We start from the raw sequence: 17,293 nt of genomic DNA on the forward strand, positions 1-17,293 counted from the left end.
AAAAGTATCGGTATCGGGCGAGTACTGAAAAAAGTGGTATCGGTGCATCCCTACTGTTTACTGATCCTGGTAGAGTAGACTACAATGCCGGCTGTTCTGACTCACAGACTGTAAGTACGTTTTTTTATATTTAAAGAATTTGCCACTGATGAGTCAAACGCGAGTTTTGGGCAGTGTAGAGTAGCGCTTGTTGTTTGTTATTTCTCCGATCACAAATGCAGACATGGTTTTATGTTTACGCGGCGCGATGCAACGCAATGCGTAAAAAGACAGTATAAGTCATTATAATCCGTAATTATGTCCCCACTGGATGCAACAAATGCCTCGTTTATAATGGGTTTTAATGTTTTTGTCTCGTCGTTCCGGCCGGACAGGGCATCACTCTAGCCCGCCGCCGCTCACTCAGGCCCCATCACAGTATGGTAAGGGGCGTAACATTTCAGGGGCGTTTCAGAAAGGCGGGGTATAGAGGAGCAACAATAATGTACAGTATGTGGAAAATAATGTGTTTTTTTAACCTTAATACAACACAAAATAATGTTCTTTTTAGCAACATCATATGACCCCTTTAAATTCTCAATGTAAGCTATTTGCTTTTCGGCTGGACTCCACAAGGTTGAACTTTGATCCGTTGGGTCTGTTTGTACTGGTTGAGAATCGCATCTATTGGCTTTTACTCAGAATTTCTGTCAGATGCGGGATTTACAAGGGCAATTTCATGATTAGCCAAAGTGGTTACAACGGTAATATCGGATTTAAATAAATAAATAAGTAAACAAAATAGCATAATAAAAAAGTCCCATTTAATAATCATACAAAAGATACGATTGAAATTAGAATATGGAGTAGCCTATAAAAACGTAAAGTATTGATACTCCAGCTCAGCAATATCATTTACATTTCTTAGTTATAGGTTCAGGGGAAAAACCGTATCACGGTTTACACCAAGAAGTCTTGGTGTACCCCTTATTCATATGTAAATGTAGCCTATTTAAAGTGTATTTAATTACTTAAAAAGCAGAGCTGGGCATTACTTACAAATTGTAGTCCGTTACTGATCCCAAATTACATGACAAAATTTGTAGTTAGTAACGTAATCCATTACACATTTCAGGTAATATAATCAGACTACTTTTTGATTACTTTTAGATTAAATAAAGAATAACCTGAATTTGTGCATGTTAATGTGTTTGAAAGACAAAAGTCTTCCAAAGACTGACTAAGCCACCGGACTAATGACTGGTCTTTGTGTAAATGTCCACAAAACGGAAGACTTTCTGAGTGTATATAAGTGGTAGGCTATTTTACAAAGGAAGATTTAAAAGATGGAAAAGAGGAATTAGGTATATATAGTTTATAAAAATGGAATATAAATGGTTTCATAAGTGGTTTCATAACTTGATAGGCCACTTTCATACATTAAGTATGGAATCAGCTGACTGAAATGCATAAAATGAGTTTTGTAGACAAATATAAATCTTGCCTATAGTTTGGAGAGTAAATTAAAAGCACAAATGATTTTTTATATGACGTGCTGGCCCTATCTGCTATCATAGCTAAATAATCTGAAAAAGTTGCCAGCAAATTGAATTTTCTCACATAAACATGTTTATTGTGGTTATACGTCTTTTTTTTTTTTACTGTATTTGTGAACAAATTACCATAATTGTGTAGAATCATATTAACATACATTAACTTTGAACTTACTATTCAGACAAAAACAAAGATGAACTAAAAAATAATAAATAAAGGGAATTATAATATATAACAGAAGTGTAATAGTTACAGTAGTCTGACGATGTCAAGCTTAATTTTAGACCGATTCACAGAGCCTGTAAGCATAAAGCATGTTGTGTCAAAGGTTTAGTTGCTGGTAAACCTTTCACATTAATAGCTGTAAAGCTACTCAGTACTGGACCACTGGAATGCGCATCTGTGGTAAGAACTGAAGAATTCTCGCTGAGTATTATGGCTGTCTCTGCGATAGAAGACTTTAAAACATGTTCATCATTCTGATGCTTAATCGTATTGACAAATGTATGAGCTTTATGCCCTTCAATCAGCTGATGGCATTCAGTGACAGAGCTTATAGTTAATGTCTGTAGGAAATGTTGACTCCAAGATGGTTTCCTCTTCTTCATCATCAGTGTCCAAAAGCTCCATTTCAAACCAATTTGGATTCTTCAACTGGTAATTTTTAAAAGCTTCAATAGCATCCCGAAGCCCTTGTCCTGATGGACAGCAGATGTAATCATTCTCCCTAATGCCTTCAATGCACTTAATCTGTCCTGGCTCATGTTTTTCCATGTCTAGGATTCGGAAGTAAAGTTCTTCAAAGTGCTTCATGAGTTTGTACTTCACCACGACGTTAAAAGGTGCCGGAACGTCATCCTCACTGCACACATCATCAAAATAAGCCACCATGTACTTGTGGAAAGATGAAGCATGAACAAAATCCGGTATAATGAGGCTCAGAGCCGGCGTGAGCATGTCTCCTATGGGTGAACGTTCATCCTCCTTCAGTCTCACTTTGTGCTCACCGCACATGGCCTTCCACTTGGCATGTACGCCTGGAGAGCACAAGATCAGGACTTTATCTGAGGACTTGGAGATTCGTTCCCTTTGCATATCCAGCCACTGAATTCTGCCGATTGTGCTGAGCCAGGCAGAGTCCAGGAGATCTAGAGTCTACTTTTTGATTACTTTTAGATTAAATAAAGAATAACCTGAATTTGTGCATGTTAATGTGTTTGAAAGACAAAAGTCTTCCAAAGACTGACTAAGCCACCGGACTAATGACTGGTCTTTGTGTAAATGTCCACAAAACGGAAGACTTTCTGAGTGTATATAAGTGGTAGGCTATTTTACAAAGGAAGATTTAAAAGATGGAAAAGAGGAATTAGGAAGAATCAATAAATTATGAGTAATTTATTTGCTATGTAGACAAATATAAATCTTGCCTATAGTTTGGAGAGTAAATTAAAAGCACAAATGATTTTTTATATGACGTGCTGGCCCTATCTGCTATCATAGCTAAATAATCTGAAAAAGTTGCCAGCAAATTGAATTTTCTCACATAAACATGTTTATTGTGGTTATACGTCTTTTTTTTTTTTACTGTATTTGTGAACAAATTACCATAATTGTGTAGAATCATATTAACATACATTAACTTTGAACTTACTATTCAGACAAAAACAAAGATGAACTAAAAAATAATAAATAAAGGGAATTATAATATATAACAGAAGTGTAATAGTTACAGTAGTCTGACGATGTCAAGCTTAATTTTAGACCGATTCACAGAGCCTGTAAGCATAAAGCATGTTGTGTCAAAGGTTTAGTTGCTGGTAAACCTTTCACATTAATAGCTGTAAAGCTACTCAGTACTGGACCACTGGAATGCGCATCTGTGGTAAGAACTGAAGAATTCTCGCTGAGTATTATGGCTGTCTCTGCGATAGAAGACTTTAAAACATGTTCATCATTCTGATGCTTAATCGTATTGACAAATGTATGAGCTTTATGCCCTTCAATCAGCTGATGGCATTCAGTGACAGAGCTTATAGTTAATGTCTGTAGGAAATGTTGACTCCAAGATGGTTTCCTCTTCTTCATCATCAGTGTCCAAAAGCTCCATTTCAAACCAATTTGGATTCTTCAACTGGTAATTTTTAAAAGCTTCAATAGCATCCCGAAGCCCTTGTCCTGATGGACAGCAGATGTAATCATTCTCCCTAATGCCTTCAATGCACTTAATCTGTCCTGGCTCATGTTTTTCCATGTCTAGGATTCGGAAGTAAAGTTCTTCAAAGTGCTTCATGAGTTTGTACTTCACCACGACGTTAAAAGGTGCCGGAACGTCATCCTCACTGCACACATCATCAAAATAAGCCACCATGTACTTGTGGAAAGATGAAGCATGAACAAAATCCGGTATAATGAGGCTCAGAGCCGGCGTGAGCATGTCTCCTATGGGTGAACGTTCATCCTCCTTCAGTCTCACTTTGTGCTCACCGCACATGGCCTTCCACTTGGCATGTACGCCTGGAGAGCACAAGATCAGGACTTTATCTGAGGACTTGGAGATTCGTTCCCTTTGCATATCCAGCCACTGAATTCTGCCGATTGTGCTGAGCCAGGCGGAGTCCAGGAGATCCAGAGTGATGTCTGTGCCACATTTAGCCCTCATGAAGGCACATAACTTTAAGATGATTTCTTTGTACAGGGGGTGGTCCAGAGAATAAATGATGATGACCCTCTTAGGCTCTTGAATGGGATTCCACTCCAGTTTACCCTTTGCACATGTTGAGCTGTCTGAGGAGGGCGTTTCTGTCAAAAGTCATGATTATTATTAAGACACAAAAGCTTTGAAACCTTAAAAACGTATTGAAATAATAAAGAGTGAGTGAAAGATTCAGCAAAACAATTGAAAAGTCAGGGGCGTTTGATATTGATTGATATATTGAAACTGTGGTTGTGAACTTGTTTCATACCTACTGCTGTTTCTGGGTCAGTGGCAGTGCGAACGCAGATTTCAATGTTACAGTGTGATCAATTGTACTTGTCAAAGGTTTAATATTTTAGTGGAATCATTGTCATTTAGGAATAAGATTGTGTGGGTGATTGAATCGAGATTGCAATCTGGCTATTTAAACAAAGCTGCATTTAGTGGAATGAACAAGGCAGGGCTGTTTGTTAACTTTTTTTGCATATAGCACTGGTGCTACAGAGGTTGAAAGGTTTGTAGCACAGGCCACACAATTGTTGCACAAGAATAAAACATGTTACCATCCCTGAAAACAACCACATGTATTGCAGTTCATTACTTAAACAGGACATAATGTTCTAAAATTATTACAATATAAAAACATTAAACAAAATAAGAAATATCACTACTGTAATAACACTCCTGGGAAGTTAGTATTTTTACGAGGTGGGAAGTTGTAGTTCAAATAAGATGGCAATGCACCTTTTCTGCATTAAATTGAACTCGATTTTTATCTACTTCTACAAAATGATGAATAAAGAATTTGGGTATTGGGTGTGTTTTTGCTTTTTTTTTTAAATGTTATTCAATTTATGAAGGTGCTGTAAATTTAATTCTTATAGCCTATATTTTATCGTAATTGTATAATACTATTATATTTTGTACATGCAACTTTTTGCGTTTATTGTAAATGAATGGTATAATTGTAAATGAAAAAAAAAATCAATTATTTTAAAAAAATGCATCCATTTCGTCTGCCAAATATTCTGACAGACAGACTCCCAACTGGGAAACTCGGGGCTTATTATTTCTTGCATTTTTAAACACAAAACACGATCTGTGTCAATCAATCCTAATGGACTATTTTTCATAGTGGAAGCATTCAGATACAATTTCTCAAATCCGTATTTCATGTGCACATATTGTTTAATTTGGTTAGTAGTCCTGATTGTATCTGATTACTTGCATAGAAAATATATATAGGTTTTGAATCATGAAAGTCCATTCCAGTCAGTATATCTGCCTCCACTTTTGAGAGAAATCCAATCAACAACTGATGCCTACAATCAAGTCTCCACCCTCCTTTTTTTTTTTTTTTGATACTGTGTTTCATCACCTTAGGTTATGTGCTTATTTAATTGATTGATTTATTTGCACTGACCTTTATGTGAATCCTTGTTCTTCAAAAATATAATACAGCCAAAAATGCAAACAGCAGCTGCCAGTAAAGCCAACAACAGCACTAGTGTCACCAAAATGATAAAAACAACAGGAGCACCTGGAAGAACTGACATTAACATGTTAATAAAGATAATGGTCTACTCAAATAAAATAAACTAGAGGTCAAATGAACTTCAGGTGAGTTCAAGGCCAAACATTGAAACAATTGCATTGCTGTGAATCATAATTTGAATGCTGGCTAATTAAAAACAGACAGGCAATAAGACATTCAGTGTTAATATGAAATACATACATGGACAGATATCAACTTTCCCTCTGTATTCCAGACAGTTATTCATGCTCTGAACCGACAGTGGCTGAATCTGTTGAACAAGGCATCTTTTAGTCATTTAGTGACATAAGACAATTAACAATTATTACCATAACATCCTCATACAACTGAATATTATTAACAAACAGTACTCACATATAAACGGTACTGTAAAGGTGATGATACATGGGGCAACTTTTTTGAGCAAAGTTGCTTGTGCACTTTTTCATTGAGAATGGGCAACAAACTTCTGTCTGGATACTTTAGATCGGTCGTGGGCCCTGTGTCTCACCTGGTTGCCCGTTGATGGCAACATTGCCCAGCAACATTGCTCAAAAAGTTGCTCTGTGTATCGTAGGCTTAACTCACCACCAATTCCAAAAAGCAGTGATTTATCCGCCATGCTTCCAGCGTGAAATTAACCCTCAGAAATGGCTTGTTATCCTTTAACACAGAATTAATTTAGCATTCATGCTCATAATATTGCTTCCTATGCTTGATTCTATGTGTGAATATACACTTATGATGGAACGTACAACAGGTGGCAGTGTGGAGTATACCGCATCTGGGTGAAGGTCAGGACTGCAGATGGAGACTTTGTATTGGTCAGAGAACTCTTCTGGTTCAAATTCAATGGTTATCACCAAGTCACCATTTTCTTTATATTTTGGCACTGACCATTTTACCTTCGTATCCCAAATGCGCTCTAAAATGACAAACAGATTTACCTAACAGGAGTACACTTTTTAAGAATTGGACACCACTTTACAAGCATACATCACTTCAGAATTATCCCAATAGGACATAATGAAATTTTTCTATGTTTAATATCATGCTTAAAGCATGTTAAAGCATTTGCTCCAGATAACTTGATGGATTAAATGTCTGCTACATATCTAATCATCAAACCTCAACTGTTTTTTAAAGATTATGCCATTTATTAATTCTTACCTGGAACTGTGATGTTGGTTATCATTGGATAGTTCCCTATGTCTGACTTTGGTAAATTGGTTACAAAAACCTGGTATTTAAAGTTGGGAATGACCACAATTCTGTCCAAAGAAAATGTCCACTGGAAAGATGAAGGAAAGAGACAAAGCTGAAACAATGGTGTGAATCATTTTGTGTGAGTACGTTTTTCAAGAAAATACTTCAGTCTTTCTTCTTCAAAATGTCATGTTTAATTCAGTGTGTTACTTGCTATTTTTTGTATTTGTGAGTGATAATTGTCTCAAAGCACACTTTTTCATATATATAATTATATAAGCATTAATACTCTTACCTTGCCCTGTCCTGTTTTTTTTGTCCTCAGTGTGTTACAAAAAATGTAACGAACACAAACGCTGTGATTTGTGGACATTTCAACCAAACGCACTTCAGTCCCTTTGAGGGTGAATATACTACCTGAGGAAAATAATTTAATTAAAAAAAACAATGCTATAAATAGATAATTATGCTGACCATCTGTACAGGTTCTGTCAAAAAGGCAATTTGATTGAAATGATTTGGTTATTTTTCAATATTATGGACATCTATATGTCATCATACTCGTCTTACTGTCAGGTAACTGGCTCCATGTAATGAATAGAACAGGTGCAAACTGTCCACTGTCATCCCTCTTGGCTGCTACCTTCGCAGTTACAATAGGAAACCCTGGGGCATCATACCTTGGCACCACCCAACCCTCATCTGAACAGTTACCTAAGACCGTCAGAGAAATATTTGACAAAGATATATTTTATTCTGTCTTTAAAAACCTCATATTACTGTCAATTTAGAGAAGACATCAACTTATACTTGCCTACTTGAACCCTACATTCTACTCCCTGTCAGAAAACAGCATAATGAAAAATTAAGTTTTTATATGAATAACATTAATGTTACTGGATTAAAGAGAATAAACAGCATCTTTACCTCTTGAGAACATTCCATCGGAGGGAGTTCAATGAGATGCAGGGGTGATATTTTCATTATGACGCATGAAAGCATCAACAGAGAGAGAAAAATCGCACTCATGGTATTTAATATCTTCTCTGCGACTGACATACACTGCTTTTTAAGTGACAGTGACAGATCATCGAACATCCTCTCACGGCTTTCTTAGATCCTATCTGTATTTAGAGGAAACCAGAAGTTCTGATAAAGGGGAGGAGAAGAGCCTGAAGCACACAAAGACATAAAGATTTCTCACGAACATTTTCTTTGTTATTCAAGTTTATCTTAAAATCAAATCCTTCATCTACACATTCAACTAAAAAAGTTTCTGTTCTCAGCCATTTGTCAAACTGTTAATACTAAGTTGGACGTTAGACTCAAAGTTATAATAACAATTTGGTTTTGAGATGACCTACTTGTTGTAGGATGACCTACTTGACCTACTTCCACCAGTGAAACACAGAACTAGATCAATTTAGGTTATACTTCACCAAAATTTAGGTTATACTTCACAATTTTAACAAGCAAAGTTCGACATTTAAACAACTCCATTCACACACACACACACACACACACACACACACACACACACATATAGTATTAATCTTCTATTCAGTAAAGATAAGAAGTGAAAGTGAAGACAACAGTAAAATACTGGCAAAAACAATAAAATAAAATACAGTTTTAAAAAAATGCTTACACAGTTTTTTTTAACTATATGGCTCCATTTCTCAAAACACACACACAACATGCAAAACGTCACACATATCTTGCAAAAGCAAAACTTCATTCAAAACTATTTTAACTCTTCTAAAAATTTTATTTTTGCGTAGTAACTGTACACACAAACACAAAATAATTAGCCACATACACGCCAGACTACACACAGATGTGAAAAATGTAAAACACTACTCTTGTGTGTCTTTCTTATGAGTGCAGTGGAGTGCACAGGAGTTTGTCATATCACTCACACATACATGCATATGCACATATACACTGTATATACAGTATGCATGTACAACTGATGAATTTTACACATGCAACTGAACTGAATCAATACTGAACTGACTTGAGCTGTATAATGACACTATTGATTTGTTAGAGCTGCTTTACAGCAGAATTTGAATTTGATACTAATTGTGAAGCTGCTGTGAATCAATCTATATTTTATAAAGTGCTTTAGAAATAAAGTTGACTTTCTGACTTGGCTTGTATGCATATTCAGTATATATATGTGTGTGTGTGTGTGTGTGTGTGTGTGTGTGTACTATACACACACATATAAATCATACATACATATATGTATGTATAAGTGTTTTCACACATAAAACATGGCTGTAGGTCATCAGTAAATGAGTGTGGCATTTAAATGGCAGTTTCCCAAATGAAACAAAAAGGACTGTTTGTTTTGAATGATAGTGTGTAATGTAGAGAGTTTTGTGTTTAGAGTTTAGCAAAAAGTTTGTTTTACAATATCAAACTGAGTTTAAAGCACGTAATGTGCTTGTAATTTTGCAGACTTGGTCTAAAGTTTAGGTATATGAGTGAATGGTTTCACTGAGTGGGCCTCAAGTACCACTTTTAGTGTCTAAGCAATTTTTAAAAACTGTATAAAAATCAATTCATTACCACTAGAGGGCGCATGTCAGTTCAAAGATGAATTAACAGGGTAATTTGAATCATTGTATAAGCAATGTATATTTATTCTCTCCATCTCTGCAAACAGCAGTTGTGTCTTACATTCTAGTAAGCTTTATTTTCACACAGAATTGTAACACCATTAGCCAGAGACTGTCTTTGCAAGACTCCCCACAGAATCATGCTAGTTTTCATTACACTTTAAAAGAAGAGAACAGCGCCCTAACAAGCAAACTTCCACATTTAAACACTAAAATGACTTTGTGAGGTCTGCTGACACTGATATCTACTGCTACATGCCAGCAGTCAGCAGAGGATTTGAGAAGCTCTTGCAAAACCCTTGTCTCATTCTGTCACACAGTAAAAACTCTAGCACAATATCATCACTGGAAGCTGTTATTAATCACATGCTGGGCCTACATGACATATCAGCATACAAAGGTCAGTATCCCTTAAATAAAATCTCTCTTCTAAACAAATACACATGGCTGTCTGCCCTCACCCCATTTACACGGCACACGGGCTCCATAGCCTTGAAGAACTCTGTTTTTATGGTCCTCAAACACAAGCATGCAAGTTAATAAAAAGGCCAGTTAACTTTAGCATTTATGAGGAGAACATTTTATTACAATTGTGGAGTTAACAAATCATATATGTCAACAAAATAAGCTTATTTTGTGAATTAACAAAGTTACAGTGCAATTAAATTAAATTAAATTAAATTAAACACTTTACAATGAGGTCCCATTAGATAACATTGGTTAATGCATTTACTAACAATGAACAATATAATTGTTACAGTATTTATTAATCTTTGTTGACATTGGTTAATAAAAATACAACTGTCCAATAAATAATATTAATTGATACTTTTGATTTTAATAATGTTCATTTTTCATTGTTAGTTCATGTTAATTGATGTAGTTAACTAATGTTAACAAGTGAAACCTTATAAGTGTTATCAATTTAGTTCCTAATGCAGAAGTGTTTGTTCTATCAGGTAAGTCAAAATGGACAAATCTCTAAATAAATCTTTAAAATGTTCATTACTGGAAGTGTTATTTTAGTATTATTTATGTACTATTATAGGTTTTATTAATATTTTGAATTAGCTTATTTAATTTTTTTTCAGTTTTCATTTTAATAGGCCTATTATTTTAAGTTTTGGTAATTTTGCTATGTGCTTTTGCCATTTGAATTATTTCTTTCTTTTTAAATCTTACTGTTTAAATTTAATTTGTTTTTATTTCAGTTTTAGTTCACTTTTAATTTTTATTTATTTCTAGTTAATAACTTTACTGTTTCAACTTAAACTTGTTTCAGTTGGTTGACAAAGCAACATTAAACAAAAACAAAAACCAAAAAATAAATAAAATTTAAAAAATTTAATCGAATATTTAGATTTTATTTTATTTCGGTTTTATTTCAATGAACAAAAATGCTTTTTAATCGTTTTAGTTTTAGTTAAGTTGCTACTTTATTAGTATAACAGAGAGAGAATTGAAGAATTTAAAATAGAAATCTTTTGTAACATTATACACTACCATTTAAAAGTTTGAGGTCAGTCATTTTTTTGTCTTTTTTTTCTGAAAGAAATGCCAGTTTTTGTTTTTATACATGCTTACACAGTTTTTGAAACTATGGCTCCATTTCTACACACAAACTCTACACACAAAACACACACACATCATGAAAAATGTCACACACAGAGTATCTTGCAAAAGCAAACACGTCTTTTACAACTATTTAAAAAAATATATTTTTGCGTAGTAACTCTACACACAAACATAAAATAATTAGCCACACACCAAACTACACAGATATGAAAAATGTAAAACACTACTCTTGTGTGTCTTTCTTATGAGTGCAGTGGAGTGCACAGGAGTTTGTCATATCACTCACACATACATGCATATGCACATATACACTGTATATACAGTATGCATGTACAACTGATGAATTTTACACATGCAACTGAACTGAATCAATACTGAACTGACTTGAGCTGTATAATGACACTATTGATTTGTTAGAGCTGCTTTACAGCAGAATTTGAATTTGATACTAATTGTGAAGCTGCTGTGAATCAATCTATATTTTATAAAGTGCTTTAGAAATAAAGTTGACTTTCTGACTTGGCTTGTATGCATATTCAGTATATATATGTGTGTGTGTGTGTGTGTGTGTGTGTGTGTGTACTATACACACACATATAAATCATACATACATATATGTATGTATAAGTGTTTTCACACATAAAACATGGCTGTAGGTCATCAGTAAATGAGTGTGGCATTTAAATGGCAGTTTCCCAAATGAAACAAAAAGGACTGTTTGTTTTGAATGATAGTGTGTAATGTAGAGAGTTTTGTGTTTAGAGTTTAGCAAAAAGTTTGTTTTACAATATCAAACTGAGTTTAAAGCACGTAATGTGCTTGTAATTTTGCAGACTTGGTCTAAAGTTTAGGTATATGAGTGAATGGTTTCACTGAGTGGGCCTCAAGTACCACTTTTAGTGTCTAAGCAATTTTTAAAAACTGTATAAAAATCAATTCATTACCACTAGAGGGCGCATGTCAGTTCAAAGATGAATTAACAGGGTAATTTGAATCATTGTATAAGCAATGTATATTTATTCTCTCCATCTCTGCAAACAGCAGTTGTGTCTTACATTCTAGTAAGCTTTATTTTCACACAGAATTGTAACACCATTAGCCAGAGACTGTCTTTGCAAGACTCCCCACAGAATCATGCTAGTTTTCATTACACTTTAAAAGAAGAGAACAGCGCCCTAACAAGCAAACTTCCACATTTAAACACTAAAATGACTTTGTGAGGTCTGCTGACACTGATATCTACTGCTACATGCCAGCAGTCAGCAGAGGATTTGAGAAGCTCTTGCAAAACCCTTGTCTCATTCTGTCACACAGTAAAAACTCTAGCACAATATCATCACTGGAAGCTGTTATTAATCACATGCTGGGCCTACATGACATATCAGCATACAAAGGTCAGTATCCCTTAAATAAAATCTCTCTTCTAAACAAATACACATGGCTGTCTGCCCTCACCCCATTTACACGGCACACGGGCTCCATAGCCTTGAAGAACTCTGTTTTTATGGTCCTCAAACACAAGCATGCAAGTTAATAAAAAGGCCAGTTAACTTTAGCATTTATGAGGAGAACATTTTATTACAATTGTGGAGTTAACAAATCATATATGTCAACAAAATAAGCTTATTTTGTGAATTAACAAAGTTACAGTGCAATTAAATTAAATTAAATTAAATTAAATTAAACACTTTACAATGAGGTCCCATTAGATAACATTGGTTAATGCATTTACTAACAATGAACAATATAATTGTTACAGTATTTATTAATCTTTGTTGACATTGGTTAATAAAAATACAACTGTCCAATAAATAATATTAATTGATACTTTTGATTTTAATAATGTTCATTTTTCATTGTTAGTTCATGTTAATTGATGTAGTTAACTAATGTTAACAAGTGAAACCTTATAAGTGTTATCAATTTAGTTCCTAATGCAGAAGTGTTTGTTCTATCAGGTAAGTCAAAATGGACAAATCTCTAAATAAATCTTTAAAATGTTCATTACTGGAAGTGTTATTTTAGTATTATTTATGTACTATTATAGGTTTTATTAATATTTTGAATTAGCTTATTTAATTTTTTTTCAGTTTTCATTTTAATAGGCCTATTATTTTAAGTTTTGGTAATTTTGCTATGTGCTTTTGCCATTTGAATTATTTCTTTCTTTTTAAATCTTACTGTTTAAATTTAATTTGTTTTTATTTCAGTTTTAGTTCACTTTTAATTTTTATTTATTTCTAGTTAATAACTTTACTGTTTCAACTTAAACTTGTTTCAGTTGGTTGACAAAGCAACATTAAACAAAAACAAAAACCAAAAAATAAATAAAATTTAAAAAATTTAATCGAATATTTAGATTTTATTTTATTTCGGTTTTATTTCAATGAACAAAAATGCTTTTTAATCGTTTTAGTTTTAGTTAAGTTGCTACTTTATTAGTATAACAGAGAGAGAATTGAAGTAAGATGATAAGATGAGTTAAATGTATAAGGAATTGTTTGATCTGTTTGTTATTTTTATGGGTGTGGGTGAATTTTTTGATTATGATTTTTTTGACTAGGATTTTCTTCTTTTTTTTTGTTTTAAAAGCAAGGACCACAATGGAAATAAGTTAATGCAACTTTATTGTGTTATCCTTGACAAGAAAGTTGTAACAGTGTATTGCTACTTTTTGTGTCAAATAAACTCAAACTCAAGTGCATGACCTTTGCACTAGTGTGTGTCATTTGGAAATGTTTATGTCCCTGTCCTGGATGACAAACACACTCCGTTGAGAAAGGTGAAGAACAAATTGCCCAGATATTTGCACACGCGAGAACAAGAGACGTAACGGGGGTCTATTTTAGTGAGCCATTCACAAGCAGGATTCAACCCATAAATCCTTCATGAAAAACATATAACATTTATTCTTCTTCGACGCCACCACACAACTCGTCTTGCCCTGATTGCCTCCTAGTTCAAGGTAAGTCCTACAAGATATCACATTCACAGCACCAAGTTTAATGGACCCACACATGCTGTCATACATACTTAAGGATATTGAGTTTACTGCTAAACATTTGTTGGGGGGATTTGTACTGTATAGTCTGTTTATCGCTTGTAGATTTACAGCACACATTTGGACTTTAGAGATAATCATAAGCACACCTTCACTGTTGGAGGATGAATGCATATACATCCTACATTCTCCCGTGTCATGGCCGCGGCTCCCCGCAGGGATTAGCAAACGCCACACGCCTTTATTTCTGTAACAAGCCACTTGTGTCAACTTTAAGGAATGTATGTTATGAAATACTGTAGCTGTTTCATAGCTAGCTTCGACTTGGAGAAGTGTGGATACAAGATCCAGCGTTCTTGACTTAGCCAGAGATTTGGCTCGCAGAACCAATTAGACTATGAAGAGTTCTCAGATGGTTTGTCTTGCACTTAAGCACTCAAATTGGAAAAAAAAATTGTCGTATAATTTGCTCTGGCGAGTGAACAAGAAAACACCTCTGAACTTGTGGCTAGTTTTTGATTGAACTCTTGAACGACTACTTCCTAAATTTGCATTCCTAAATTTTTAAGTATGAATTGTATGTTGGAAATCAAAAGCATAAAAATGTGATCATTTAACATTTTTCCTTATTAGCTTAAAACACACACTATACCCAGATCATTTCGTTCAAAATATATTTTCCAAAACTTGAGTTCTGGCCAGGATCCATATAAAAAGCATTAGCATCCAATGTAGTGAGTTCAAGGCTAGAGCTTGAAACTGGGCCATATGAAAGGATGGCAGCAATGTTCAAATGTAGCCAGGCTGGGAACACTAACAAGCATGTGCTTTATCAGGCACAATAGGTTCGAATGCAATGAATAGGTATGGATAGAGTGCTTGGCACCAGTCTTCTTTGTTTACAAGGGCCATTAAATTTAAAATTAAATTTTCCTCTACAATGTGACTCGCCCGCCTTTCAAATACTTGGCACTCATCACTTTTCCAGACTATGTTTTATGTGTGGACGGTAAGCATGTTTCCTAGCGACGCAGATCTGATGCACAGATTAATACACACTGAATGATATCATCACCTAAAAGACATCGAGGATCACATACATGGACATCCATCCATCACCTTTGTTACTGTGACTAAGTTGGAAAATGGAACATATAATGTGATCACATATGTGATGTCCTTTTAAACACTTTATGTTTTTAAATCATTTTAAAAATAATTATTAAACATTTTCCTTTTCAGCGTTCATACTGAGAAATAACCATGTCTGAAGGGTAAGTACTTTGACAGCCTTATTATTAAAATTGTAGAGTGGATCTATTGATCTCTTTCGATAATTTATTTTGGTGTTTCTTTTTTTCCTCATCGCTTTGCTTTGTGCTTCGTCATTGTAGACCGGTAAGTTTTGGCAAGCTATACCATAATCCATAAATTATTCAAGAATAATTTGGAGAGATTAAACATGACTTGTATTGTTTTTCAGAAACAAACAAAGTATACTGCCACAAGGCGGCTGCTCTTAAAAGTAAGTTGTCTGTTTGTTTTTTAATAAAATACACTACTGTTTAGTAAGTTAGTAAGGGGTTAGTAAGTTTTTTTCTTGAAAGAAATTAAATGATTAATGTTAAGAAATTAATACTTTTATTCAGCAAGGATGCATAAAATATTAAGCAGCACAACTGTTTTCGACACTGATAATGATAATAAATGTTTCTTGAGCAGAAAATCAGCATATTAGAATGAGTTCTGAAGGATCATGTGACACTGAAGACTGGAGTAATGATGCTGAAAATTCAGCTTTGCATCACAGGAATAAATTACATTTTAAAATATACAGTATTGAAATAGAAAACAAATAATATTTCACAATATTACTGTTTTTACTGCATTTTTGACAACCAAACCTTTCAACGGTGTATCATTTTTTAAGTAATACTGATGTGGAAGTGAACATATGCACACATTAAATGTCTGTAAAATAATGAAAGGCAAGACTAGAATCCACGACGAAAAGGCTGGCTGTGTTAGCAGTGTGCTGCGCAATGCAATGCTAAGCTATGTGCTAATCTGCTGGAACTTTATAGTCACATCAGTGCTGTTACATTACAGAGCAAATTATTGAAGGCGGCCACATCTATGCTGGCAGCTGAAATAGAGCAGAACAAAAGAGAGAGGGAGGATGCTCTTAATGAGAGGGTTCCTCCTCTCAACCTATCTGGTCTGTCTGCAAAGGAGCTCCAGGTATTTTCATGAATAAACATTTCTGCACCAGCAACATGCAGAAATAAATATACAGTATATTTATGAATGTCTTTAATGTTTTGTTTTTTTCAGGAACTATGCAAAGAGCTTCACCGCAAGATTGATATCGTTGACGAGGCTTGTTATGATCTTGAAATGAAAGTGGCTAAAAATGAAAAAGAGGTATGGTTTTGTGTTGATGTATCTCTTTTTGAAAGACAAACGAAAGATTAAGTAGTACCGGTAGTTTATTCATGAATACATATGTTAACAAGTGTTTAGATCCCGCAGTTCTAGTAAATAAAGCATGTCATTAAGTTAGTATTCGAACTGGGATGTGAATCACTAACCTCACTGTTGTTAGTGACATTAACAATGAAAGGTTATGGGTTTTAATCGCAGGGAACATGAAAATAATTAAGTACCTGCACAGTGTCTCTCAAACAGTGATATTTTAGTATTATTTATACTCTTACAGTATTTATCAGTATTTTGAATGAGCTTTTATTTTTATATTTTGAGTTTTTTGTTTTAATTTTAGTTTAAGTTTTGGTAATTTTATGTTCTTTTGCCAATTATTATTATTAATATTATTTTAATCTTTAATTTATTTTGATTTCGGTTTTTGTAATTTTAGTACTTTTCACTTAAAGGGGTCATATGATGTTGCTAAAAATAACATTATTTTGTGTATTTGGTGTAATGAAATGTGTTTATGCGGTTTAAGATTAAAAACACACATTATTTTCCACATACTGTACATTATTGTTTCTCCTCTACGCCCCGCCTTTCTGAAACGCGTCGATTTTTACAAAGCTCATCAGTCTGAAAAAGTGAGGTGTGCTCTGATTGGCCAGCTATCCAGTGCGTTATGATTGGCC

At 34.2% G+C, this 17,293-nt stretch overlaps 2 protein-coding genes across 2 annotated transcripts in view; one reads left to right on the forward strand and one right to left on the reverse strand.

The window, feature by feature from the left end:
• Positions 1–3,233: 3,233 nt before the first annotated feature.
• On the reverse strand, positions 3,234–6,060 carry LOC107716628 (interleukin-17 receptor A-like). Its single transcript, XM_016523122.1, has 3 exons — positions 5,964–6,060; positions 5,652–5,777; positions 3,234–4,332 (listed from the first exon to the last, which is right to left on the reverse strand). Exons 1-3 carry the CDS (start codon positions 6,058–6,060, stop codon positions 3,551–3,553), a joined length of 1,005 nt encoding a protein of 334 aa, XP_016378608.1. The 3' UTR covers positions 3,234–3,550.
• Positions 6,061–14,022: 7,962 nt separating this feature from the next.
• LOC107716699 (troponin I, slow skeletal muscle-like) overlaps positions 14,023–17,293 on the forward strand; it is a 5,469-nt gene continuing 2,198 nt past the window's right edge. The window contains exons 1-6 of the mRNA XM_016523215.1: positions 14,023–14,135; positions 15,414–15,445; positions 15,566–15,569; positions 15,655–15,696; positions 16,281–16,412; positions 16,506–16,595. Coding sequence (XP_016378701.1) covers positions 15,435–15,445; positions 15,566–15,569; positions 15,655–15,696; positions 16,281–16,412; positions 16,506–16,595 — 279 coding nt within the window. The 5' untranslated portion in view covers positions 14,023–14,135; positions 15,414–15,434. The remainder of the gene's footprint in view (positions 14,136–15,413; positions 15,446–15,565; positions 15,570–15,654; positions 15,697–16,280; positions 16,413–16,505; positions 16,596–17,293) is intronic.

This window comes from Sinocyclocheilus rhinocerous, unplaced genomic scaffold (genome assembly GCF_001515625.1).
Source record: "Sinocyclocheilus rhinocerous isolate Xijiao unplaced genomic scaffold, SAMN03320098_v1.1 scaffold1201, whole genome shotgun sequence".
Lineage (NCBI taxonomy): Eukaryota > Metazoa > Chordata > Actinopteri > Cypriniformes > Cyprinidae > Sinocyclocheilus > Sinocyclocheilus rhinocerous.